The following is a 25,156-nucleotide window of genomic DNA, read 5'->3' on the forward strand; positions in this document are numbered from 1 at the left end:
GGGTCTATTGGCGAATGATGAGGGGGAGCCACGTGGGAAACCCCTTGTAGAAAAGTCTTGACCTGTGGTAGAGAAGCTAGCTCTCTTTGGAAGAGGATAGAGAGAGCGGAAACCTGGCCCTTGAGCGTACTGAGGGACAGACCCGCGTCTAACCCAGCTTGAAGAAACCCTAGGATAGACGGGATAGAAAACGACATTGGGAAGACTTTGCTATCATCGCACCAACGGAAAAAAGCCTTCCAGTACCTATAGTAAATGCGGGAAGAGGCTGGTTTCCTGGCTCTGATCATAGTTTGAATAACCTGACTGGACAGACCTGATTCCTTTAGAATTGCGGTCTCAATGGCCATGCCGTCAAACTCAGAGACTGAGAATTCTCGTGGTAAAGGGGGCCTTGCGAGAGAAGGTCTGGACGGTCCGGAAGCCTCCAGGGAACGTCCGCGAGCATGTTGACCAGCTCCGCGTACCAAGGCCGTCTTGGCCAATCTGGAGCAACTAGAATCACTGGTACGCCTTCTGATTTTATCTTTTTTACCACCCGAGGGATCAATGCCAGAGGCGGGAACAAATACGGAAGTTGAAACTGGGACCACGGAGTCACCAGTGCGTCGCATGCGACGGCTAGAGGGTCCCTGGACCTGGCTACGAACTGCGGTACCTTGTGGTTCATCCGAGATGCCATGAGATCGACATCCGGGGTGCCCCAACGGTCGCATATCTGAGAGAAAACCGCGGGGTGCAGGGACCATTCGCCGGACGCTAGGCCCTGGCGACTCAGAAAGTCGGCTGCCCAATTTTCCACCCCTGGAATATGGACGGCAGAGATTGTCGGAACGTAACGTTCTGCCCAGCGGAATATCTTGGCCACTCCTGACATTACCTGTTTGCTGCGCGTACCCCCCTGATGGTTTATGTACGCCACGGCCGTGGCGTTGTCCGACTGAATGCGGACCGGCTTGCCGGAAAGGAGGGGCTGCCAGTGAAGAAGGGCAAGGAAAATCGCCCTGATCTCCAAAAGATTGATTGGAAGGAGAGACTCCTGTGGCTTCCAGCGTCCTTGGGCCGCTTTCTGATGGAACACGGCTCCCCATCCTAGAAGGCTTGCATCGGTGGTGATGATTTGCCACTGAGGAGGAAGGAAGGACCTCCCTTGGAGAACTGACGCTGGCCGTAGCCACCAAGTGAGAGACTGCCTCACTCTGAGAGGAAGCCGAATAGGACGGTCCAAGGACATCGTGGTCTTGTCCCAGGCTGAAAGCAGAGACAGCTGGAGAGGGCGAAGGTGGTACTGCGCAAAGGGCACTGCCTCCATGGAGGCCACCATCTTCCCCAGGACCTTCATGCCGAACCGAATGGGAATGGGAACAGGCCTCTTGAGAGATTTGATGCACTTGGACAGAGTTGCAAACTTTTCCTTTGGAAGAAAAACACGGGCTATCTCCGTGTCGAATTCCATACCCAGAAAGGTCAGACGCTGGGTGGGGACCAGAATGGACTTCTCCTTGTTGACTAGCCAACCTAGGCGGCAGAGAGTGTCCAGGGTTATCTGAAGGCTCCGGAGACAGTCCTGGCGAGACGAACCCTTGATCAAAAGATCGTCCAGATAAGGGATGATGAGGATCCCTCTGGAGCGAAGGATGGCCATCACCGTCGCCATCACCTTCGTGAAAACCCGGGGCGCTGAAGCCAGGCCGAAAGGAAGAGCTGTGAACTGAAAGTGGTCTCCCTGAAACGCAAATCGAAGATACTTCTGATGTTGCACACATATTGGAATGTGGAGATAGGCATCCCGAATGTCCACCGAGCAGAGAAATTCCCCGGGCTCCATGGAAGCAATCACCGACCGAAGAGACTCCATCCTGAAATGGAGAATCTTCACGTGGCGATTGAGCAATTTGAGGTCCAGAATAGGACGAAGAGAGCCGTCTTTCTTCGGGACTACAAAGAGATTGGAGTAGAACCCGGAAAACCGTTCGTCTGAGGGAACGGGAACAATGACTCCGGCGGAAAGAAGGGAGGAAATGGCCTGCAGAAAACCCGGAATCTGGGCCCGCTGTCGCGGAGGCCGAGACCGGAAAAACCGTCTGTTCGGGAGTGAAGCAAATTCGATTTTGTAACCGGATGCGACGAGTTCTCTGACCCAAGCGTCGTCTACAACGGACAGCCAAGCATCCGCGAAAAAGGAAAGTCTGCCGCCCACCCTGGAAGGAATTCCAGGTGGGGGTGACCCGTCACTTAGACGAAAATCTGCCGGAATTGGCTCCTGCAGATCTGGAATATTGTCCTCTAGATCTCCAGCGAGGAGCGGGTTTGTAGGAAGGTTTCCTCTGATCCCGCTCCCTGGTGGCAGGCGGCCGATCCTGTTGAGTGGCCCTCTCCGTGGCAGAGAAGGGACGAAAAGGCCTGAATGGTCGAAACCCCCTTCTGTTGAAGGGGCGTTTTGGTCGAGACTGGGGAAGCGAAGTACTTTTGCCTCCAGTGGCATCGGAAATTATCTGATCCAGCTTTGCTCCAAAGAGCCTAGAGCCATGGAATGGCAGATTGGTAAGCGACTTTTTCGAAGTAGTGTCCGCATTCCATGACTTTAGCCAAAGGACTCGGCGTACAGCTACTATGTTGCTGTTAGCCCTTGCTACGCAGCCGGCCGCGTCCAAGGAGGCGGCCAAAAGGTATTTTCCCGCCTGGTTAATCTGATCTGCAAGATCTGCCAATTCGTCTTGAGGAGCTGACGCTAAGATGCCTCTGCGAAGAATTTTTGCCCAAGCGGAAATGACCTTCGCCACCCAGGCGGATGCGAAAATAGGGCAGAGAGAGGTGCCAGATGCCTCAAAGATAGATTTAGCCAGAGATTCAATCTGCCTGTCAGAAGGATCTTTGAGCGACGCCCCGTCTGGAAGAGAGAGAACCGTTTTAGAGGCTATCCGGGATACTGGAGGATCTACCTCTGGAGCCTTGGACCACTTTGAGAGCAGTTCTGCGTCAAAGGGGTACAGAACGTCCAAATACTTGCGGCCTGAGAAACGTTGTTCAGGGCGCTCCCAGTGTTTGGCTAAGGTAGTATTAAAATCGTTGTGATTGGGAAAGGTTCGGGACGGAGGTCTGGCTCGTCTAAGGACAACCGAGCCTTCCTGAGCTGGAGCCTCATCCTGTTTAAGTTTTAGTGTTTGGAAGATAGCTGCAAGCAAACTATCGACCATGTCCCGCGTTTTAGAAACGCTGTTCCCCTCAGAGCTAGCTTCCGAATGAGAATCATCGCCTGACTGAAGGCTGTCATCTGAGGAAGGAGAAGGAGGCCTGGGAGCAGAAGGGCCCTGCGAGCTCGAGGACGAAGAGGACCGAGCCCGCTTCCTAGAAGACCTTCCCCGTCTGTCTCTCTGAAGGTCGCGGTCAGGTGCGGACGACTCACCCCGAGAGGTGGTCGGGGCAGAGGTGGCTGAGGATAGCTGAGGTAATCGTTCTAAAACCTGGACCAGCGACTGTGATACTTTTGTCAAGTCAGACACAGACTGTGACATTGTAACGGCCCACTCCGGGGAGAGAGAGGAGGGAAGAGCGCCCTCCGCCCGGGACTCTGTGCGCTCCTGAGATGCTGACATATTGGAAGGACTGCAGGGGGGGCAGAATGGAGACGACTGACCTGATGCCCACTTCTTTTTACAGCGCGCACAGGCGTAATAGATAGCGGTGGGCCTGAAGCAGAGATCCCCTGAAGGGTTGGGCATAAGTAGACTGCACTGAATGGCCGCAGGATTTATGGAATAATTGCTGAGGGGAGCTAATCTTTGCCTCAGAGCAGAGCCTACCGAGATTCTGTGAGCAGCAGAAAACGCTGAAGTGTCCCCCAAACAGCGCAGGAAGGAGTGAGATAACCAGGAAATCCTTGTGCTGGAAGATGGGGGGCGGAGCTTAGCGGCTGCGCCGTGATTGGCTACCAGCGACGGAGGGGGCATGACAGAGAGGGGAGGCTGGCATTCCAAAGAGAAAGAAGCCCTGTGATGGGCTAGAAAAGGCGCGCTGAAAGAGCGCGCTCAAGAATGGAGGAGGGAGCAGAGAAATTCCCCTGGCTGAGGGGAAAGTGAAAGTGAAAGTGACGGCGCCCGCGCCGGCGCTGCAACCCCTTGCCCACCCCGACATACCGCGCTCAGGATGAAATATGAAGCGGACCCCTGCTTGCGACGCTGCTGCGGTGAGTGAAGGAATCCGCAGCGTCTCCCTGACTAAGAGGGGAAGGGATAGTTCCATTGTGAGAGCGCGCGGCAGGCAAAAATGGCGGGAGATTCAAAACAGTGGACCTGTAATCCCAAGATCCAACTTCTCCCATGCACTGGAGCTTATGCGGGGGCCGGAGGGAACGTACAGGCACTTACCTGACGTCCCTGAAGAGGATGACCACAGGGGCCCACGGGGAAACGGCAGGCCGCTGGGGGAAAGGGAGTCCTCTGTACCCGCATCCTGCAGAAGACGGCTTGAAATACCTGCGATCGCCGTCTTCCTCTCAGCCCTGTCCCGAGAGAGGGGTGAGGAGGGGGATTCGGCAAGGACTAGCCACCTGTCCACAACCCTTATCACCGGAAGGCGAAAGGGAAAAGTCCTGCCTGCGGTACTGAGAGTTGCGATGTGGATGACACCACACTGCTCGCTCAGCCGCATGATATGGGAAATCAGGGTGACAACTACACCCTGTTTCCCGATGGAAAATAACCTAAAAGACAAAAGAGGGAAAAATTAAAAAGTTCAGACTAAACCTGAAAAGAAAAAAGCGGATCTGGGGAGATCCCGGTCCGCCTCCTACAGACACTAAGCACAAACTGAGGTGCTTGGTGCCTGTCGGTGGGTGTATACTGCCGGGGAGGAGCTAATTTTATTGTTTTTGCATAGTGTCAGCCTCCTAGCAGCAGCAGCATACACCCCATGGTATTCTGTGTCCCCCAATAAGGCGATAAAGAAAAGATGTTCCGTACTATGCAATATTTTGAGGAGGGAGAGAGAGCCGGCCATCTCTTGGCCCTAGCTGCTGCACAAAGAGACAGCATTTATAGTCGCCTTAAAGGGGGGAGGAGGATGGACAGGAGGTCACGGATACTCGGCATTTGCTGGAGGTGATGGCAGGCTTCTATACTAATTTGCATGGGTCACAGGTACAGCCGACAGATACCGAGATAGATACATTTTTTGGTTAGAGCTGGGCTTCCAAAATTGTCTATGGAATCCCAACATTTTTTAGATAAACCATTTGATTTAGAGGAGTTGGAGTTGGCACTCGCCTCCATGGCTAATGATAGGGGCTCCAGGGGTAGATGGTTTGCCGGGGGAAATGTTTAAAAAATATAAGGAACTTCTGTTGCCTCTTTTGTTGGAAGTATATAAGACAGGGGTAGAGAGGGGTGAACTCCCGCAGTCCATGCGAGAAGAGATCATTGTTGCGCTTCCTAAAAAGGGTAGGAGATCATTATTATCTTAATCATAGTAGCATCTACACAGAAATAAAAATCAATCCATGCCACCTCACACTGAAAAGTAAGGCATGGCATATGAAGCCAGAGCTGAGTCTTCAGTTACTACCACACATAGATCTAACTACGCCGAGGGGCACCCTTACAATTCCACAACCAACCTTGCCTCTCCTGTACAGAGAGTAAGATGCGCTGCAGGTATAACAGGAGTGCTGAGTCGCTCCAGCCTGGCGCTGAAGGCATTCAGCTCATTGATTAGACTTTGCGGAAGTTACAGATTTTCACTTCTTTTAAATTATATTTCATTTCACCTAAGCAAACATTTTCCACGGTTCAATAGATCTACAAAGTAAGCGATTTCTGTATCTTATCAGCAGATTAGCAGCTTCATTATTTCAGAGCAGAAGCTAGAAGTAAAGTTGTAATGTGCTGAGCTCTATTCTGAGCACAATGTGGTATAGTAGGACACACACGTCCCCATAGACATGGACATGCTGATGCAAAGCACATTTATTGGGAGGTACAAAAATAGGTCACAAGGATAAGACGTCAGACTCCTAGAACATTTAATCTCGGCCCCGCTCACAAGAAAAAAAAGTTTTAATTTTAATTGACGGGCATTTCCAAGTTCACATCTTCAGGAGCGCAATGCTCCTCGGCCTCCCAGCTTCCTGTTTGCCGGGGGTGGTGTGCCCCTGAAGACTGACAGTTCAGGCTGGCAGCATAGTAGAGCCACTGGCCTGAATTGCCCACTTTCTAAAGTTGCAAGCGTTGGCAACTTTGCATCTTCTTCACGGTAGGGCACTAGTGGCACCAAGGCTGGTACTGAATCCAGCGAGTTGGACAGCTTCAGAGTGTATAGTAAACGGCCTACAAGCGTACGCTCCTCGTCTGCGTTTGTTATTAGCCTTGGCAGCGAGCTGTGCACTATAGCATTAAAAATACCTGCGTTCTTGAGAATAGAAAGGATTTTTAACCAGGATGTAAACAGTAAATTTGCTTTCAGTCACTTCTTTGTAGCAGCTGTTCTTGGAAAAGCTTCAAGGGAACGTGTCAAGCAGGTTATTCCTAATTAATCTGAAAGCAGCAAGAGGTAGGGACCCCAATTCCAGCGATGTATCAATTAGTTTAGTAAGTGCAGCAGCTATGAGAAGTTAGTTTTCTCTTTTGCAGATCTAGCAGTGCTCTGAATGTTGAACTCTTTACAACCCCACCCACACCACTGATTGTCAGCTTCCTGTCTACAATGTATAGTGACAAAACAGCCAATCAGTGCTGGGGGTGTGGCTGGACTAGGAGGCATGAGGCAACTTGTCCTCTAGTGATAATCTCCTGCTGATAAAACACGGATTGTATTGAAAACATCAGCACACAGCCAAGTGAGGCCACATTCACACGTTTAGTATTTGGTCAGTATTTTACATCAGTATTTGTAAACCAAAACCAGGAGTGGAACAATCAGGGTGTGTGCACACGCTGTGGATTCTGCTGCGGTTCCGCAGCGGATTTGGACGCTGCGGGTCCGCAGCAGTTTTTGCTGCGATGTACAGTACCATTATTCCCTATGGGAATAAAAAACCGGAGTGCAGACGGTGCGGATTTTTCCATGCGGCTTTCCTGCGGTTTTGAAACCGCAGAAAGAATTGACATGTCAATTCTTCATGCGGATTCCGCTGCGGTTTGCCATCTCCTCCATTGTGGAAATGAAAAACCGCAGGGGACAACCGCAGAGAAATCCGCAGGTAAAACCGCAGGTCTTTTGACCTGCAGATTTACCTGCGGATTTTACAAAATCCGCACGGCCAAATCCGCACCGTGTGCACGTAGCCTCAGAGGAAAAGTATAATAGAAACACGTCACCACTTCTGTATTTATCACCCACTCCTGGTGTTGGCTTACACATACTGATGTAAATTACTGACCAAATACTGAATGTGTGAACATGACATGAGTGACACACTGCTGTTATCAGTGTCTCTGCCCTTACATTATAGAGCTCTCAGATTACATAGCAAAACCTGGTGACAGATTCCCTTTCATGACTACTGTTAATTTCTACCTAGCTACATTAGAATATCAAAGGTAGCAAGCATGTAGCACATACTACATGAACTTCAACCCCTTCAGGACCAAGTCATTTCCACCCCCCACCCTTTTCTTCCAAGAGCTATAACTTTTATTTTTCCATTGACTAAGCCACATGAGTGCTTGTTTATTTTTGGAATTAACACACTTTTTTTAAAAAGAGGGATTTTTTTTGTACTCACCGTTTTTTTGTACTCTGAGCCATTCATTGGGGGACACAGAGACAGTGGGTGTTATGCTGCTGCCACTAGGAGGACACTAAGCAAATCAGAAAAAAAAGTTAGCTCCTCCCCTGCAGTATACACCCGGCAGCTGGCTGAGATATCTCCAGTTCAGTGAAAAAAGCAGTAGGAGCTTAAACAGTCAAGAGTAACGAACTATGTAAAAACCTAAGAATGCTACAAATGAGCCAGTAGGCTAAACAGGGTGGGTGCTGTGTCCCCCAATGAATTGCTCGGAGAAAAGGATTTTACGGTGAGTACACAAAAATCCCTATTTCTCCTACGCCTCATTGGGGGACACAGAGACAGTGGGACGTCCTAAAGCAGTCCCTGAGTGGGGAGCATACATCTGCTAATACCCCATGTACCTCTGAGTTACGACTGAGGTACTGCCGATTGCAGGATGCGTCTGCCGAGAGCTGCATCTGCAGAGTCCTGAGAATGAATTTGCTAATGTTTTGAAAAGGTATCCAGACTGGACCAAGTCGCAGCCTTGCAGACCTGTTCTGCTGTGGCCTGGTGCCGAATGGCCCAAGAGGCGCCCACTGACCGGGTAGAGTGTGCTTTAATCCTCGCTGGGACTGGCGCGTTCCTGACACGGCAGGATTCCTGAATCGCAGAGCGAATCCACCTGGCTAGCGTTGCTTTTGACGCGGCTAGGCCCTTCCTATGCCCCTCAGGAAGTATGAACAGGGCATCTGACTTGCGGAAGGGAGCCGTCCGAGAGATGTACCGTCTCAGTGCACTAACCATATCTAGGGTGTGGAGGGCCTTCTCAATGCAATGGACTGGCGCCGGACAAAAGGAAGGCAAAACAACTTCCTTGTTGAGATGGAAAGAGGAAACGACCTTGGGCAGGAAGGACGGGGACGTCCTGAAAAACACCTTGTCCTGATGAAAATTCAGGAACGAAGAACGGCAGGACAGAGCTGCCAATTCCGAAACTCGCCTGACAGACGTAATTGCTACTAGAAAGACCACTTTCCAAGAGACGATGGTCAATGAAACATCCTGCAACGGTTCAAAAGGATCATCTTGTAAGGCCCTGAGTACCAGGTTAAGGTCCCATGGTTCTAATGGATTCCTATAAGGAGGCGCCACATGGGAGACTCCTTGAATAAATGTCTTAACCTGAGGTTTGGTGGCAATTTTTTGTTGGAAAAACACTGACAGGGCCGAAATTTGGCCCTTGAGTGAGCTAAGCGCGAGGCCAGATTTTAGTCCGGATTGGAGAAACTCCAATATGCTCGGAATGGAGAACAACAGAAGGGGAACGACCATGATCCTTGCACCATGAAAGGAAGATTTTCCAGGTGCGGTAATAGATACGTCTGGATACGGGCTTCCTAGCACAAATCATGGTGGAGATGAAGTCGGGAGAGAATCCAGACTGCACTAAAATCCAGGATTCAACAGCCATGCCGTCAAAGACAGGGCCCCGGAGTTCTGATGGTAAATCGGGCCCTGAGAAAGCAGATCCGAGCGATCTGGAAGTCGCCAGGGAACGTCGGCGACTAGTTGAATTAGTTCTGCATACCATGCTCGGCGCGGCCAATCTGGTACAACTAGGATTACAGTCACCTCCTCTGCTCTGATCTTCTTGACGACCCTCGGAAGCAAGGGAAGAGGGGGAAAGATGTACGGAAGCCGGAACCGGTGCCATGGCAACACTAGGGCGTCCGCTCCGATGGCACATGGGTCGCGCGATCGGGCAATGAACAGAGACACCTTGTTATTTAGCCTTGAGGCCATGAGGTCCACATCCGGAGTCCCCCAACGAAGACAGATCTGGTGAAAGACCTCTGGATGAAGAGACCACTCTCCTGAGGCAATGCTTTGGCGACTGAGAAAATCTGCCGCCCAATTTTCTACTCCGGGGATGTGAATTGCTGAGATGGATGAATGGTTGGTCTCGGCCCAATGGAGGATGTGACTGACTCGTTCATGACTATCTTGCTCCGGGTACCTCCTTGGCAGTTGATATACGCTACAGCTGTGGCCTTGTCTGATTGGATCCTGATGGGGCGACCTGCGAGGAGATGGTGGAAACTTTGTAGAGCCAATCTGATCGCTCGTATTTCCAAGATGTTGATGGGGAGACTTGATTCTTGGGTTGACCAACGACCCTGAGCTGTGTGGTGATGAAAACCGCACCCCAGCCGAGTAGACTTGCATCGGTGGTTACTATCAACCATCTTACTGGGAGAAAAGACCTCCCTTGATTCAGGGAGGACTTCAGAGTCCACCACTTGAGGGCTTGCCTGACCCGCAGGGACAAAAGGATCCGACGGTCCAGGGAGAACGGGTTCTTGTCCCAAGCAGACAGCAACGCGTGTTGTAAGGGACAGAGATGGAACTGTGCAAACGGAACTGCTTCCATGGCAGCTACCATTTTCCCAAGAACTCTCATGCTGAAACGAATGGAGTGAGAAGCTGGATGGGAAAGAGTCCGCACTGCCTGTTGTAAAGCTTGCGTCTTTTCCGGAGGGAGAGTGACCAACCCGCGGGAAGTGTCCAAAGATCATTCCTAAAAAGGAGATTTGCTGAGCCGGTTTCGGAGAAGATTTTGCGAAGTTTATCTTGCATCCCAGGCGTGAAAGTGTATTTACTGTTATCTTCAAAGATTCTTCGCAGGCTGAAAGGGACGGACCCTTGATGAGTAGGTCGTCGAGATACGGTAACACTACTACTCCCCGCGAGTGGAGAATGGCCATGACAGCCATTTGAAAAGGGAGAGAAGTCAAGGATATTTGAGACGCGGCATCTGCTCGCCAGTCGCGGAGCCATAGGGCTCTCCTAATGGAGATCGCATTAGCGGCAGATTGAGCAGCGCAATTGGCGGCGTCAAAAGAGGTGTCCACTACGAAGTCCGTTGTGTGAATTATCTGCCCGGCGACCGCGGTTGTTTCCGGAGGAAGATTGGAGTCCTGGAAGGAGGTAATCAAGACCTCTGCCCAAGCGGCCATCACTTTTGTGACCCAAATTGCCGCGAAGGATGGAAAAAGCGCTGCTCCTGAAGCTTCAAACACTGAACGGGCAAGGTAGTCAATCTGACGATCGGAGGGGTATCTGATCGAGGACCCCTTGGATACGGACAAAAGCGTTTTTGAAGCCAGGCGTGATACAGGCGGGTCCACTGGATTGGACTGTAACCAATCTTTCATTAGGTCTGGGTCAAAGGGGTATTTAGACTGAGTAGACTTGTGCCCTGAGAAGCGCTTATGTGGACAATCTCTGTGTTGCTGAACCACTTCCTTAAAATCCGGATGGCTGGTAAATAACCTGCGCACACGTTTGGTTTTCTTAAGAGAAATGGGATGTGTTGGAGCGGGAACATTATCCTCATCCAACTTCAGAATCTTGTTAACTGAATCTATAAGAGAATCAAGCGGCTCTTGATCAGATGGGGGATTCTGAGGGGCAGACGTGTCAGAATCAAACTCAGAGTCGTGCTCCCTGAGAACTCCGGGAGAGGGAGAGCGAGAAATAGGAGTCGCAGATGCAGAAGCGCGAACAGAGCTAGAGGAAGCGTCATGAGTCCGATTTCTAGAGCCCCAACCATCCCTTGAACGAGTACGGCCCCTACTAGCGGACGGTTCCCTTTCAACGCCAGAGCCTTCCTCGGGAGGTAAGGACGCCTTCTGGTTTGAAAAGCCCTCCCAGAGAGAGAATATAGCCTGGGTCAGAGACTCCACCAACCGTGACAGGGACGCAGCCCACTCAGGGGTACTAAACGCAGGAGACCCATCAGCAGTGGCGGCAGGGGGCGATTGAGCGCAGGACTGGGTGCAGGCTGGGTCGCAGTCAGTGCAGAACGGATTAGTCTGTGCACTAGGTAGGGCCGCTTTGCAAGAGGTACACATGGTAAAAAATGCAATGTGCTTTTTAGCAAACCGATTCGCTTCCTTGGATTGAGACATAGCGCTCCTGCAAGGGTTAACGGCAGAGTCTGCTGCAGCTGCAGGGAACGTGCCGGGAAGGGGTTAAGCTTTAATCTGGGGCAGATGCAGCTTACCCGGTGCTATTCTGTGTGCCCCGGGAGGAATGGCGTGGCCCTGCGGTGTCACCCGGTATCCGGCTATTCGCCTCACAGCTTGTCTCCAGCTGAGGTAAAAAGGATATGGCCCCCGAGATTAGGATTGCGCGTCTCGCGTAGGTTGAGAGGCGCCAAAGTGAGGGGGGCTGAGCCAATAGCGCGGGCGGCGCTATTCAAATTGCAGCCTAGTAGGCCGGAAAAGCCGGGGCCTGGATTTTAGGCGTCAGTGGGCGGGGCGGGGCGGGGCGGCGCCATTTAAATTGCAGCCTAGCAGGCCCGAAAGCCGGGGACTAAATTTTTTGCGCTACCCGCGGTAGCGCCGCGGGGGGGGGTGTGTTGGCTGGTGTAGCGCCGCGGGGGGGGGGGGGGGGGGGGGGGGACTGGTGCACCTCCGCTGATGCTACATCAGCGCTATTCCTGGGGGACAGGACCCGACCCCATACCTCCACTCCAGTGCTCAGCGCTTTTCGGCTCTCTATGCAGGCTCTTATCCTCCAGGTTAGTGATGTAGCAGAGCTGGAGGAGTTATTAAAGAGGCCACGCTCAATCGATCCTCCCTGTGATAGGCGGATGGAGAGCTATGGGGCTGACTCAGGGCCTACATTAAGCGCTGTCCCAAATCTTCACCGATACATGCGCCTGCCCTGGACGGGAACTTCCATTAGGCATCATCGCCAAAGTAGAGGAATCAGCCCCAAAACGTCGCAGGAAAGGTACGTGAAGGGTTACTCCACGTGCTTGCCTGTTGCTGGTTCGGGGGAGAGCGGGCCGTAGAAAGGAACCGTCGCCCCCTTCACTCCGTTAATTAAAAAATAAAAATTTACAGAAAAATTCAAAAATAAAATAAAAACGGTGGGGTCTGAAACCAGACCCAAGTGCCTCCTACAGACACTAAGCATGAACTGGAGATATCTCAGCCAGCTGCAGGGTGTATACTGCAGGGGAGGAGTTAACTTTTTTTCTGATTTGCTTAGTGTCCTTTTAGTGGCAGCAGCATAACACCCACTGTCTCTGTGTCCCCCAATGAGGCATAGGAGAAATATTGTTAAAAACATTTTTTAGTCCCCCTTCAGTATCAGAACCTGCAATCCTTTAATTGCTTGAACTACCAAGTATTGCAGTATGTAGTGAAACTGACAAATCAGGAGGAACAAGATAGAATACATTGAGTCTCAAGTGTTGATGGCATCTGGGGGCCGAGACCGGAGTTGGGTCCAGATGCCATCTGTGCGAGCGTACACCGGAACAAAACCATGTAAATGCCGCTGTCAGCGTTTCCTGGCTTTGATCGCTGCTGTTAGAGTCAGATGTCAGCTATATCATACAGCCTACACTTGAAGTTTATGAAATGGTCTCAGATCCTGAGCGAAAACACATCCATATGTTCATATCACCAGTTTTTGGAGGTTAAACAACATAGAAAATAAAAATGGGAAAAACCTGTGTCCAACAACCACCATGAACCACAGGTAAGCCATCACGATCAGAGGAATGTCAGGAGACGAAGGAAACCCTGTGACGTTTGCTTCCTGTACTTACGGGCCAAAAGCCAGCTGTCCTTCTCCAGTTTCATTCTTTGCAGGACTCGAGCCACGTGCTCAGACTGCTTCTTCTCCTCCTCCACCAGCTTATCTTGGAGAGCAGTGCATCTTTCTCTCTCCTTTTTCTTTTTGTTTGGTGGCTACAAAAGTATAAAAATCACAACAGTAACGACTACAGCAAAATAGTTATAATATATATCTATATATTAGCCTAAATCCCCCTTAGACAGCTGCATCTATACATCTAATCTGTACATCTAGATCTAATCTAATCCTGACAAACGGGAAGGAGCAATAGTGTCCAATTTACCATTTCAAGATTGTCGTCAATGGCTTTCATTTGTATCTTCAACTTGTTGACTTCTCTGTTGTAGCTTGATGTGGGAACAGCGAGGTCATACATTGTCAAGGACCAAAACGTGGCGTAAAACTGGGGGCTGATGTCCTCCCATACTTTAGGAGGGTGCAAGGAAACGACTGCTTCATGGACAGGAGCCATGACGACTTCACATGATGAAATGTACTTGTGCACCTTATGCTGCTGTTTGTTTCCCTTCTCCGTCTTCTTCAGCTCGTCATACTTGGACTGAAGGTTAAAAACAAAGGGAAAAAAAAAAAAAAATCACCTTTTCCAAAAAGTCTAATAACAATAGTGTCATGCCTACAAGAAAAGAAACACAATACAACAGGTTCCCTTTGGGGTTGCGAGACATTAAAAGCAGGTCTATCTCTTGTCTGTTACTGACATAGGCAGTTTCACCATTAAAGGGATTGTCTCAAGTTAGGATTGACAGTTCGGACCAGCGGCATGCCCTCAGTGGGGCAGAGTAAAGTGTGCCAGCAAAGCCGGCGATGGTACTGCGCAGGGGCAAGATTTCGTTCAGCTATGACGAATGACAGCTTTTTCTAGCAACAGACACCACAAGGAGGGCGCCCATCGGACTGGACCAGCCTCTTAAATACAGCGCAGGATCAAATGGTATTTTTGAGGTGTACAGAGGGAGTCAGGAGGCAATGTAATCATATCTAAAATGCATAACCATAGCAGAAAAAGGTGGAGACATTTATGGGGATACTAAAAAACTGGCGACAGGTTCCCTTTATCGAAAACAAACAGAAAATCTCTGCACACAAAATGCGATGTATTACGGCATAGTGAACGTCGGCATTTGCAGAACACATGATCTCTTAGTGATCAGGCAGATGAGCTGGGAATTACAAGTTCAATAGGCCACAGTAAGTCCTACAGGGTGCAGTCTCCAAGGAGCTGATCTGCGGGTATGTCATAGTTCATTGGTATTAAATCCTTTTTGCAGATCATTACTTACTGAAATGTGGTGTGCATACATCGGCCTGGATAGGAAGAACGCAGCGTCGTGAGGCGTATGATACTCGTTGCATAGGACATCTATGGAAGGAACGCGTTTCACGTAATCGTCTGTGCTCAGATTGGATGCCAGAAATCCACCAAACTGAACCAGTGTGTCGTGGCACTGCAAGAAGGAAAGGCAGGAAACATTTATGTTACTATAACCATATACATATGCAGCACAGCATACAGGGACTAGTTCACACTATGTAGAAATATCTGACCTGATCATAGAGCTTCCCCACCAGCTTTAAATGTTTCTCTCCCCCCTCATGGAAAATCACTCCGTTCCTCTGCTGTGCCATTAACAGGCACAATGGAAGCGCCAGGTCATGATCCAGCAAAGCATCTTTTAACCTCTGAGAAGATTTCTTTGTATTTCTAATTTGTCCGAAATAACCACCCTAGGAAAAAAGAATTACAAAGAAAGGAAAAAAAATTAAGCTGATTAAAACTAATTATAAAGAAGCGATCCGACGGCACTAGAGGAAAAACCCAATTTACAGAATATAATGTGTTAGTAATAACGTTAGCTGCACTTTCCCGGAATGATACTTCAATATATTACTGCGTTAGATAGTTTAGCCGCTTCTTTACAATGTCCCTTCACCTTGTGGTAAATCGGGGAGACGACATGGGATTTCAAGACTCAAGTCAGCCATCACCGATACACCGTAAGTACCAAGAGGAGGCTTCATACACAAGTCTACAAACATTTTGTGGAGTGTGTACACAAAAAAGAGAAACTTTAGGATTTAGGATCATCGACCATGTTCCCCTTCAGAGAAGAGGAGGACTTTTGAAACAAAGTTCCCCTTCAAAGAAGAGGGTTCGGCTTTTGAAACAAATAGAAATTGAACGGATCTATACATTAATTAAAAACTGAAACCAAAAGGAATTCAATCATAGAAAAGTTGCTTTCCCTCTTACCAGAGATGCAAAAGCAGGCAGTATATTTGTTTTTGTGGTGGAATTTTCTATGATTTTCACATATAATGTTTACTTTCACAAACTGATCACGGGACATAAGTAAAAGGGAAGGGACTCACAAATTAGTCACCGATGTGGAATTTGTTTTTTTTTTTTTTGTAAGAGCCTAGGTATCGACAGCTGGATCTTTTTTTTCCTTGTTAAATGTATATGGTTTTACAATAAATTATGCTTTCTATTAAATTGGATTCTATCCCAGGTCACTTACAATAAAGTGGGGAATATGCAACTGAGCCCAAAATTAATTACTACATATGTAAACTGACACTTACCTAGATTAATATTTATCACAATTCTAATAACTATTTGTCACGAATTGTGTATGTATATATATATATATATATATATATATATATATATATATATATATTTATTTCAGTTCCGGCTAGCAACTTGCAGCTCTCTGGTGCCTCCCTTAACCTCAGGTCAGTCAGGGAACTGCACCTAGGGTAAGTAGTCTCCGGAGAGGCTGCTTTGTTGCATGCTGGCTATTGGGCACTCTACCGTGAGGGCAGTGTGTATATCACCAGTCCAAGGCTGGAAATACACACAGAAAACTCTTATCCATCACAGCCAGAGTTCCCCGATACCACCAGGACGCTATGCTACCACCAGTTCCTCATTTGATACTAAAGCTAATATCGAGTCAGGAACCAACCCAAAGGTAGCGTGTTTTGGCATGGAGTAAGTGTCGGATCGATCATAGAGCAAGGAAAACGAAACTAGTAAATTTATAAGTTTACTCCAGAAAATATAGGCAGTGTTTACAAAAGATATTACAATGAGAGACAAAACACAGTATATACAGACAGCTATAAAAGGGATTAAAATATGAAACTTACTACATCTCTGTCACTGGTATGACGTGTCGACGAGGGGAAGGAAAGTTCCCAAAGAAAAGATTCAGTTCACAGCATGGATGTTCGCTGTCATCCCCATGTCTGAACACCCCACAAAATGGCTGTTCCTGTTTTATAGTTTTTGCCCATAAACTTAGGGACTCCTCCCTTGCTGATCTCACTTGGTGGGCTGTGTTAGAGGATGTACTCCCATTTTTAGAAAGTCATTAAAAATTTCTACTTGCCATATCTCTGGCTGGAGGGCGCACAGAGTGATGACAGGGGCATTATATTTTCTCTTACGAAATTATCTTTCTTTTGAGACCAAAATATATGCCATGTCTGTGGGCTACTGGGGCGCAGAATCTATTTCTACGGTTTCTGAAGACCCTGGAAGTCGCAAAACACTGCCGTGCATAGCTTTAATTATACAGATTCTGGAAGTTTATTTTTCCTGTCTCTATGATTATTGTGTGTTAATAAATTCGACCTGGAACAGACAAAAGGGAATCTAAATCTTGGGAGGAAGAAACCACTCAAGGCTGGTCTGGTAATTAAAAGTGAACATACTGCTGAAAGGAGGGGGAGAGGGGATAGAATTTCACAGAGGCAGTGGACTTGCAGCTGCGAGGCTGCATTGTGAAGCACGGTGTTACACTGCACAAACCAAAATGGCGGTAGGGCAGCAGGAGCTCTGTATGTGTACCTTAGGGCAATAGGAAAAACTTCATATTTTCCTGACACTATTTATAATAATGACCTGATATTTAATAACAGGTGAAATTAATGATCTTAGGCTGGGTTCACACGTAGCGGAACTCTCGCGGAAATTACCGCGAGAATTCCGGCATTCCATTCCGCGGGAAAATCGCATTTTAAATTCCTGCGATTTTCCCGTGGAAAAACTAGCATTTTGCAAGCGTAATTAGCTTGCCGAATTGCTAGCGTTTTCGAAGCGATCTGTAGCATCGCTTGGAGAACTGAATGACAGGTTGGGCACACTCGTCAAACAGTGTTTGACGAGTGTCAACTTTTTACTATTGAGGCCGCCTATGCGGCATCATTAGTAAAAGATAGAATGTAAATAATAGTAATTAAAAAAAATATTTTGTTATTCTCACCTTCCGACGTCCCGCGCAGCCTTCCCGCCTCTCTCCACGCTCCCGGTCCCAGTAATCCTTTGCGACAATTACCGCGATGACGTCCGTTCTCGCGGGATCGCGACGTCTCGCGGTAATTCACGATGACGTCGCGCAAATGACCGCGAGACTTCGTGATCCCGCGAGAACGGACGTTATCGCTCGCAAAGGCTTACTGGGACCGGGAGCGTGGAGAGGCGGGAAGGCTGCACGGGGACGTCGGAAGGTGAGAATAACAATATTTTTTATTTTACATTCTATTTTTTACAGGGATATGGTACCCAAAGCCCGGAGGACAGTCTCCTCTCCTCCGGACCGTGGATACCATCCGCAAATGTTCTGCTTACTTTTCGCATGGTGTGCACTGCCACATGCGGAAAGTAAGCAGAACAATGCATTCCTATGGGTGCGGGATCGCCGCGATTCCGTGAAATTAATGAGCATGCTGCGTTTTTTACCGCACAGCAATTCCGCCGCAGTACAAACCGCAGCATTAGCACAGCATTGCTGAATCCCATACGAATGCATGGGATGCTTATTTTTCGCGTTTTCGCGGCAAAATCGCGCTGTAAAAACCGCCGCGGAAACGCGAAAAAAACGCCACGTGTGAACCCAGCCTTATAGTACACCCATGAAAAATATGGTGCCACGTTCTCAAATAGCAGTTGAGAAATAGTCACGATGTGCGAGAGCCTAATCTGCCCCCTCAGCGGCATGACCGGAGAGAGCGTAGGCAAGCGTAGTCAAAAACTAGGCACACCGTTGTAGACACATCATCATAATGGGTTAATGTTGATAAATGTAGAGTAATGCACCTAGGACAGAGTAATCCTATTGCTGCATATACATTAAAAGGAAGTATACTCAGGACTACAGAACTGGAGAAGTGCTTGGGTATTCTGTTACAAGTAAGCTGAGCAGCAGGACTCAATGTCAGGCAGCAGCTGCAAAAGCAAACAAGATTTTAGGGTGTATTAAAGGAGATAAAATCACACGATTATAAATCACCGGTGAGGCCACATCTACAATGTGGGATCCAGTTTTGGGCTCCACATTTTAAAAAGGATATTCAGAAGTTAGAGTCAGTTCAAAGGCGGCAACTATATTATTACATGGGATGAAAGACCTCTCACATGAATGATACATTGGAAAAGTTGGTCTTGTTTAGCTTAGAAAAAAAGAGATCTTAGAGGAGATCTTATTTACATGTATAAATATATATATGGTCGATGCAAAGGACTAGCGCATGACATTCCTTCCAAGGACCATACTAAGGAACAGGGGGCACGCATTAATGGTGGAGGAAAGGCGGTTCTGGCAGCTAAATAGGAAAGGGTTCTTTAGTGTTAGAGAAGTCAGACTGTGGAATGCCTTACCATAGGAGGTAGTAATGACACTGACCGCTTTTAAAAAATAATTTGGTGACAAAATGTATAATTGCTGAAGAAAGGTTGAACTTGATGGACCTAGGTCTGTTTTCAACCTATGTAACTATAATGGGTTGTGCATTGCCATTACTGGGCGTGTCATTCCTAGGATCATGCCGGCACATCTGCATTAATTTGTGCTATTGTACTTTTTTGGATTGCATGTATTGTATGCATCATGAAATAGCACAATCTTTCGGATCTGTACATGTATCACATATGCAAATATTTGCCTATTATATGCATTTTTGCCTGAAAAAAGGAGATTTTTGTATACTCACCGTAAAATCTCTTTCTCTTAGCCTCTAATTGGGGGACACAAAACCATGTTATGCTGCTATCCACTAGGAGGCGACACTATGCATAATCTGAAAAAGATAAACTTTGGCTCCTCCTCTGCAGTATACACCCCTGGATGGCGTCAGCCTTCTCCAGTTTGGTGGAAGGCACGAGCCTTGTCTGGCGGTTTTGGGGGAACACAGAGGAAAACCAGTTCGGTGGGCTGGAAGTGAACTCTATCTTGTATCCGGAAGACACTATTTCCTTGACCCACCTGTCTTCTGTACTAGGCAGCAAGACTTGCTGAAAGAGTAGAAGTCGTCCGCCTACGGGTGGGGTGTCTTCCGGAATTTGTGAGTCATGATGAGGAGAAAGTCTGAGGTTTTCCTCCTTTGGGCTTTGCCTGGCCCACTTTCGACTGCCAGGTCCTGTCCGGCCTCTGCGCCGCCTGTGGGTTGTCCCTGCGGAGAGCGGTTACGGTTTTGTGCTGGACGCGAGACAGACCAGCCTGAAGAATTCCGAAAGGATCGGAATCGAGTTTGGGTTACGCCTTTTGAACGCGCGTTCAGGCTTTAGTTGAGGGAGAGAGGTACTTTTACCCCCAGTGGCGTTGGATATCAATGTGTCCAACTTTTCACCAAAAAGCCACCCAGGTACAGGAGATGCGTGAGTGACTTCTTTGAGGCCGCGTCTGCTTTCCATTCCCGCAGCCAGAGGATACGCCGGATCGGGATGGCGTTTGATGCTATTCCCGCTACACCTGTTGCGGAATCCAGGGCTGCAAGCATGTAATCTGGTACCACTGCTATTTGAACAGCTTGGTCCGACAGCTCAGGATTTGAAGCTTGGAGGCCAGCCTGAAATTGTTTGGCCCAAGCCAGAATGGCCTTGGCCGCCCAGACTGAAGCGAACGCGGGAGCCAGAGAGGGCCCTGCCGCTTCGAAGATTGAACGAGCCATGCGTTCTACCTGCCGGTCTGCTGCGTCCCTGAGGGTTGAGCTATCTGGCAGTGAGAGGAGGGTCTGTGCTGATAGCCTAGAGACTGGGGGGTCCACTTCGGGTGGATCTGTCCACTCCTTGGTGTCCTTCTGTGGAAAGGGGTACCTTGCCTCCAAATATTTGCGATTGGTGAATTTCTTCTCAGGCTGCGAAAACTGCTTAGTAAGTATCGCCTGGGACCAGGGATCTCTCCGTTTCGTTGTCTGAGTCGGAGTCACAGATGCCCTCCAAATCTTGCGTATCGCTAAGACGTTCCCTGGAGGGCAAACTGGGGTGGAGGACTTCTGTGGTCGGGGATCTCTGTGGAGATCTGCGTTGTCTGTCTCTGTTAGGGGACGGTCTAGGTGACCTGGAACAACGGTGTCTGTCCCTAGAGGGGGATGACCGTGTGCTATAGGATGACGCAGATGAACGCGACCTGTGGGTCCGCTTACGTCTGTGAGTGTCGGAAGCGGCATGTCCTTGAGTCGAGCTGTCCCTTTGCTGGGTAACGCTCATAGACGAGACATGACCCTGCAGTGCCTGGAGTAGTGTGGAGGTTAAGTTATCTATGGACTGCGTCAGACTGCGACATCTGAGTGGCCCATTCCGGCATGGTAGCAGACGCTGAAGCATTGGTAGGGGCCTCTTGGGGTTCTGACCCAGTATTTTGGATACAATCCCGGCAGTGAGGGTACGTGCTGCCACTGGGGAGGGTGGTTTTGCAGGCTGTGCAGAATGCATAAAAGCAGTCCTGCCTGATTCTCTTCCTTGAGCCCGGCATACTGCACAGAATGCAGAAGGGCTGGCTATGCAGAGGGCCCTAAAGGGGTGGCTACGCAGAGGACACCTATAGGAGAGCCTTATAGGTAATATGGATTCACAGCTGAGTAACGAAAACCCAGCTGTAATCTTACCCCACCAGTGTGCCCCTAGGTCCAGCGCCGACGATTCAGTCCTGTGCCCCCCGGAGACTGGCTGACGTTGCTGCTGATGCCACAGATGCCATCTGCTGCAGCAAAAATGGCCTCCGAGAGGACGAAGAGGGGGAAGAAGGGGGCGGAGAGCTGAAAAAGAGCGCGCAGTGCCATGTAAAAATGCGCCCTGTCTCGATCCGCCCCTTCCATGACACTGTAGAGTGCCATATTCGTCATCCGGGGGGCAGGGAGGAGGCGGCGGCTTCAGCTAGGCCGAAGCCGCGGTCTAAATTAGAAACCTGATGCCCAGAAGGGCTCCAGGCCGGCACGGATGTCCGGGAGGGGGTCGGATCTGAACCAGAGCCCCCTGGGTTAAGAGGCAGGATAGCGGTGGGGTTAGAAGCCGGAACGGGGCCCTGTGAGGGGTCCCCCTGAGGCGCTATGGAGCTGGTGCTGCCGCAGAGACAGGGGCGCAGGGAGTCCTGTGTCTGCATGTGCCATGCCTGTCTGCACTCTCCCCCGGCCCCAACAGGAGCCCGCAGCGGGCTGGGGTCCCGGCTTTCGGAGCTGCAGAATGCTGCCTTGTTCAGACCCTACCTGAGGCGTCTCAACCTAACGCCCCCAGAGGGGGATTAGGGAGGGTGCTTTTGTCACCATCAGGGGTCTTCATCCTCGCCTCGACCTCAACCCAGAACCCAAAGGAATTGGGGAAGGAGGGGGGGGTCTCGACTTTGAACCAGTACCCGAGGGACTGGGGAAAGAGCGACATGGGGAATATCCATCTCAACTTCAACCGGGCACCCCATAATAGGGGATCGAGGAAGGAGCCATGCCGGGAGTCTCGCATGAGACCCACTTTTCTTCATCTGTAATCCATTGGGAAAAAAAAAAATCTTTAGGTGTGCCTCCTATGCGACACTAAGCAAAAACTGGAGAAGGCTGACGCCGTCCAGGGGTGTATACTGCAGAGGAGGAGCCAAAGTTAATCTTTTTCAGATTATGCATAGTGTCGCCTCCTAGTGGACAGCAGCATAACATGGTTCTGTGTCTGTCCCCCAATGAGGCGACAGAGTAATAATATTTAAATTACGCATCTCCAGGAGACATGAACACTAGCCCGAGGTTCAAAATATAACAAAGATACTGGAGACAGGTACCTTTAGTAGCCACCCCACCTCCAGCTATGGCAATCCCGTCTGGACCACACGATGGGGACATCATGAGTACATTGCACGAAGCTGCAATCAATCTCTGACCTCAGCGGCTAGCAGCAGTTACACATACACAGCCACTGAAGTCAGTGATTGGCTGCAGCGGTGAGCTGCAATCATGATGTCACCAATGCAGACTGTAAGAAAAGATCAAAGCAGTGGCAGAAAGACAGCATTGAAATAAGTTGGAGGGTGGCTATCAACTGATTTTAATATTTTAACACCTCTCTGTCCATTACAAGAACATTCTAACCAAAATCCCCTTTAAGGCTTGGCATAGAAGACTGAGCAGGATCCTTTAAGGCATTTTTAACTTGGGATCAAAGTTTCTACAAATGGGTTAAAATGCATTCTCCCTGCCATATTCAGACCTCACTGCTTATCTGAAGGCTGCCATGTTATTTGTCAAAGCCTCCCAATCAATAAATGAAGTAGACAGCAGGGCTCTGATCTACACAATCAGATGAGATGAATGGATGTGTCCTGCTGTGTCAGCTGGCACTGCAGGCCTCAGATATACTGCTGTGAAAGCTGGCAGCACAGCTCTTCGCATTAAATAAGCAGAGATTCTCCCCAGGAAACCACTGTCCATAGCCCTCCTAAATATCTGTACCATGCCATGCTAGATCTAGCCTTCACATGTTCACCAGCAAATAGTGCAGGGCTCCTTTACTGATGAAGGTAAAAAAAAAAAATTCAGTTTGCAAAAAACCAAGAAATTTAACAAACAAAAGTATTCATTTCCTTAGTGTCTTCATTCAGCCATGAACACAAAATCTTCTGAGTGAAGGGCAAGTTGCCTGGCCTGACACTGTACTCTTTTGGAAGGGGGTAAAGATAAAATAGCTGCCTTTCAGAGCAGTTTTTTGTTTTACCCCCAATGAAAGGACTGCGGATATTTCAGACAACATTCATAGACAGTGGGTTAAATAGGCGATCTATAAATCTCCCCAAAAATAACTTCAAAATGCAGGTCACAGGTGCGTTCTGTCTGTCTGCCTGTTGTCAAGTGCAATCCATCCACCTATCAGCAGAGATGCCAAGACTCATTATAAGACGTAGGGGATAGGACTTTGTCTCTCTGTATATAGGCCCAACAAGAGTGCTCTTTCTGTCCAGGCCAAGTCGTTAAGATATTTACACACAAATGAATACTGGGAACAAAAGGGAAGGAAAGCTCCAGCACCTATAGTGGTGGCAGAATGAGGATTAAAAAAAAGAAACCACAAATTAGAATGGATGGCAAACTACAGATCATGTTAATCAGGAAACTTCCAGGACACATTTTAGTACTATCTGCACGGAAAACAGGTTTAGCATTTCTACTTGATTTATGTGAAAGGACAAGTATACGAATTTCTTCCCATCGCAAACAAGTTTATTTTTTTCCTCCTTTCCTCTAAAAACTATCATTTTTATTTTTCCATTAACATACTGTAGCTGTATTAGGCATGTTTTTTGCGGGGCGACTTGTGTTGAAAGACAACATTCATTTTACCATATAATGTACTACCAGGTAGAGTGTGGGTATAGAACCTAAGGAGGTATGGAGATACGTCCAATGTTGGGAAGAGATTAAAGTGGTTGTCCACTACTTTTACAATGAATGCTTATCCTTGGGATAGGACATCAATGTCTGATCAGCCGGGTTCGACAACCGGCACCCCTGCCAATTAGCGGTTATCGGCGGCCGCTGGCCATAAGTACTCACTTGCCGACGAACTACTCCATCTATTTGTAGTGGCTGCCGCAGGGCATTGCACATCTGCCTCCTATTCAGATCAAGCAGACGGAGCAGCTCGGCAATCGAGTACCTCCAGCTGGCACCAACACAAAATAACAGCTGATCCGGCGGGAGGTGCCGGGTGTCGGACCCCAGCCAATCAGATATTGCTGACCTATCCTAAGGAAGGGCCAGGGAAGTTGAACTCAAATACAGAGGGACAAAATTAAAAGCTTGGATAAAATCGTGGGCCAACCTTGATATTTAAAAAAAATAGGGATTTTTGTGTACTCACCGTAAAATCCTTTTCTCCGAGCCAATCACTGGGGGACAAAGAGACATTGGGTATTATGCTGCTAGCCACTAGGAGGACACTAAGTAAACCAGAAAAAAAGGTAGCTCCTCCCCTGCAGTATACACCCTCTCGCTAGCTGAGATTTCTCCAGTTCGGTGAAAAAAGCAGTAGGAGCATAAACAGTCAATAATAACCATAACTAAGTCAAAGCCTAAGAATGCTACAGTGAGCCGATAGGCTAAACAGGGCGGGTGCTGTGTCCCCCAATGAATGGCTCGGAGAAAAGGATTTTACGGTGAGTACACAAAAATCCCTATTTCTCCTACGCCTCATTGGGGGACACAGACAGTGGGACGTCCTAAAGCAGTCCCTGGGTGGGACGTCCTAAAGCAGTCCCTGGGTGGAGAACATACATCTGCTAATACCCTATGTACCACTGAGTCAACAGTGAGGTACTGCCGATTGCAGGCTGCATCCGCAGAGGCCTGAGAATGAATTAGGCAATGTTTGTTAAGGTATGCAGGCTGGATCAAGTCGCAGCCTTGCGGACAGGTCTGAAAATGAAACTGGTAATATTTTGTAAAAAGTATGCAGACTGGACAAAGTCGCAGCCTTGCAGACCTGTTCTGCTGAGGCCTGGTGCCGAATGGCCG

The 25,156-nt window shown here is 48.8% G+C and overlaps 1 protein-coding gene across 1 annotated transcript in view; it reads right to left on the reverse strand.

Annotated features, from left to right (window-relative positions):
* Window positions 1–25,156, reverse strand: part of THOC2 (THO complex subunit 2) — a 231,251-nt gene that overhangs the window by 96,003 nt on the left and 110,092 nt on the right. Inside the window, exons 21-24 of the mRNA XM_073547602.1 lie at window positions 14,930–15,109; window positions 14,665–14,829; window positions 13,647–13,922; window positions 13,335–13,476 (exon numbers count right to left, since the gene is read on the reverse strand). Coding sequence (XP_073403703.1) covers window positions 13,335–13,476; window positions 13,647–13,922; window positions 14,665–14,829; window positions 14,930–15,109 — 763 coding nt within the window. The remainder of the gene's footprint in view (window positions 1–13,334; window positions 13,477–13,646; window positions 13,923–14,664; window positions 14,830–14,929; window positions 15,110–25,156) is intronic.

The sequence above is a fragment of the Dendrobates tinctorius genome, unplaced genomic scaffold (assembly GCF_039654945.1).
Source record: "Dendrobates tinctorius isolate UK_male_01 unplaced genomic scaffold, ASM3965494v1 ptg000154l, whole genome shotgun sequence".
NCBI classification, from domain to species: Eukaryota; Metazoa; Chordata; class Amphibia; order Anura; family Dendrobatidae; genus Dendrobates; species Dendrobates tinctorius.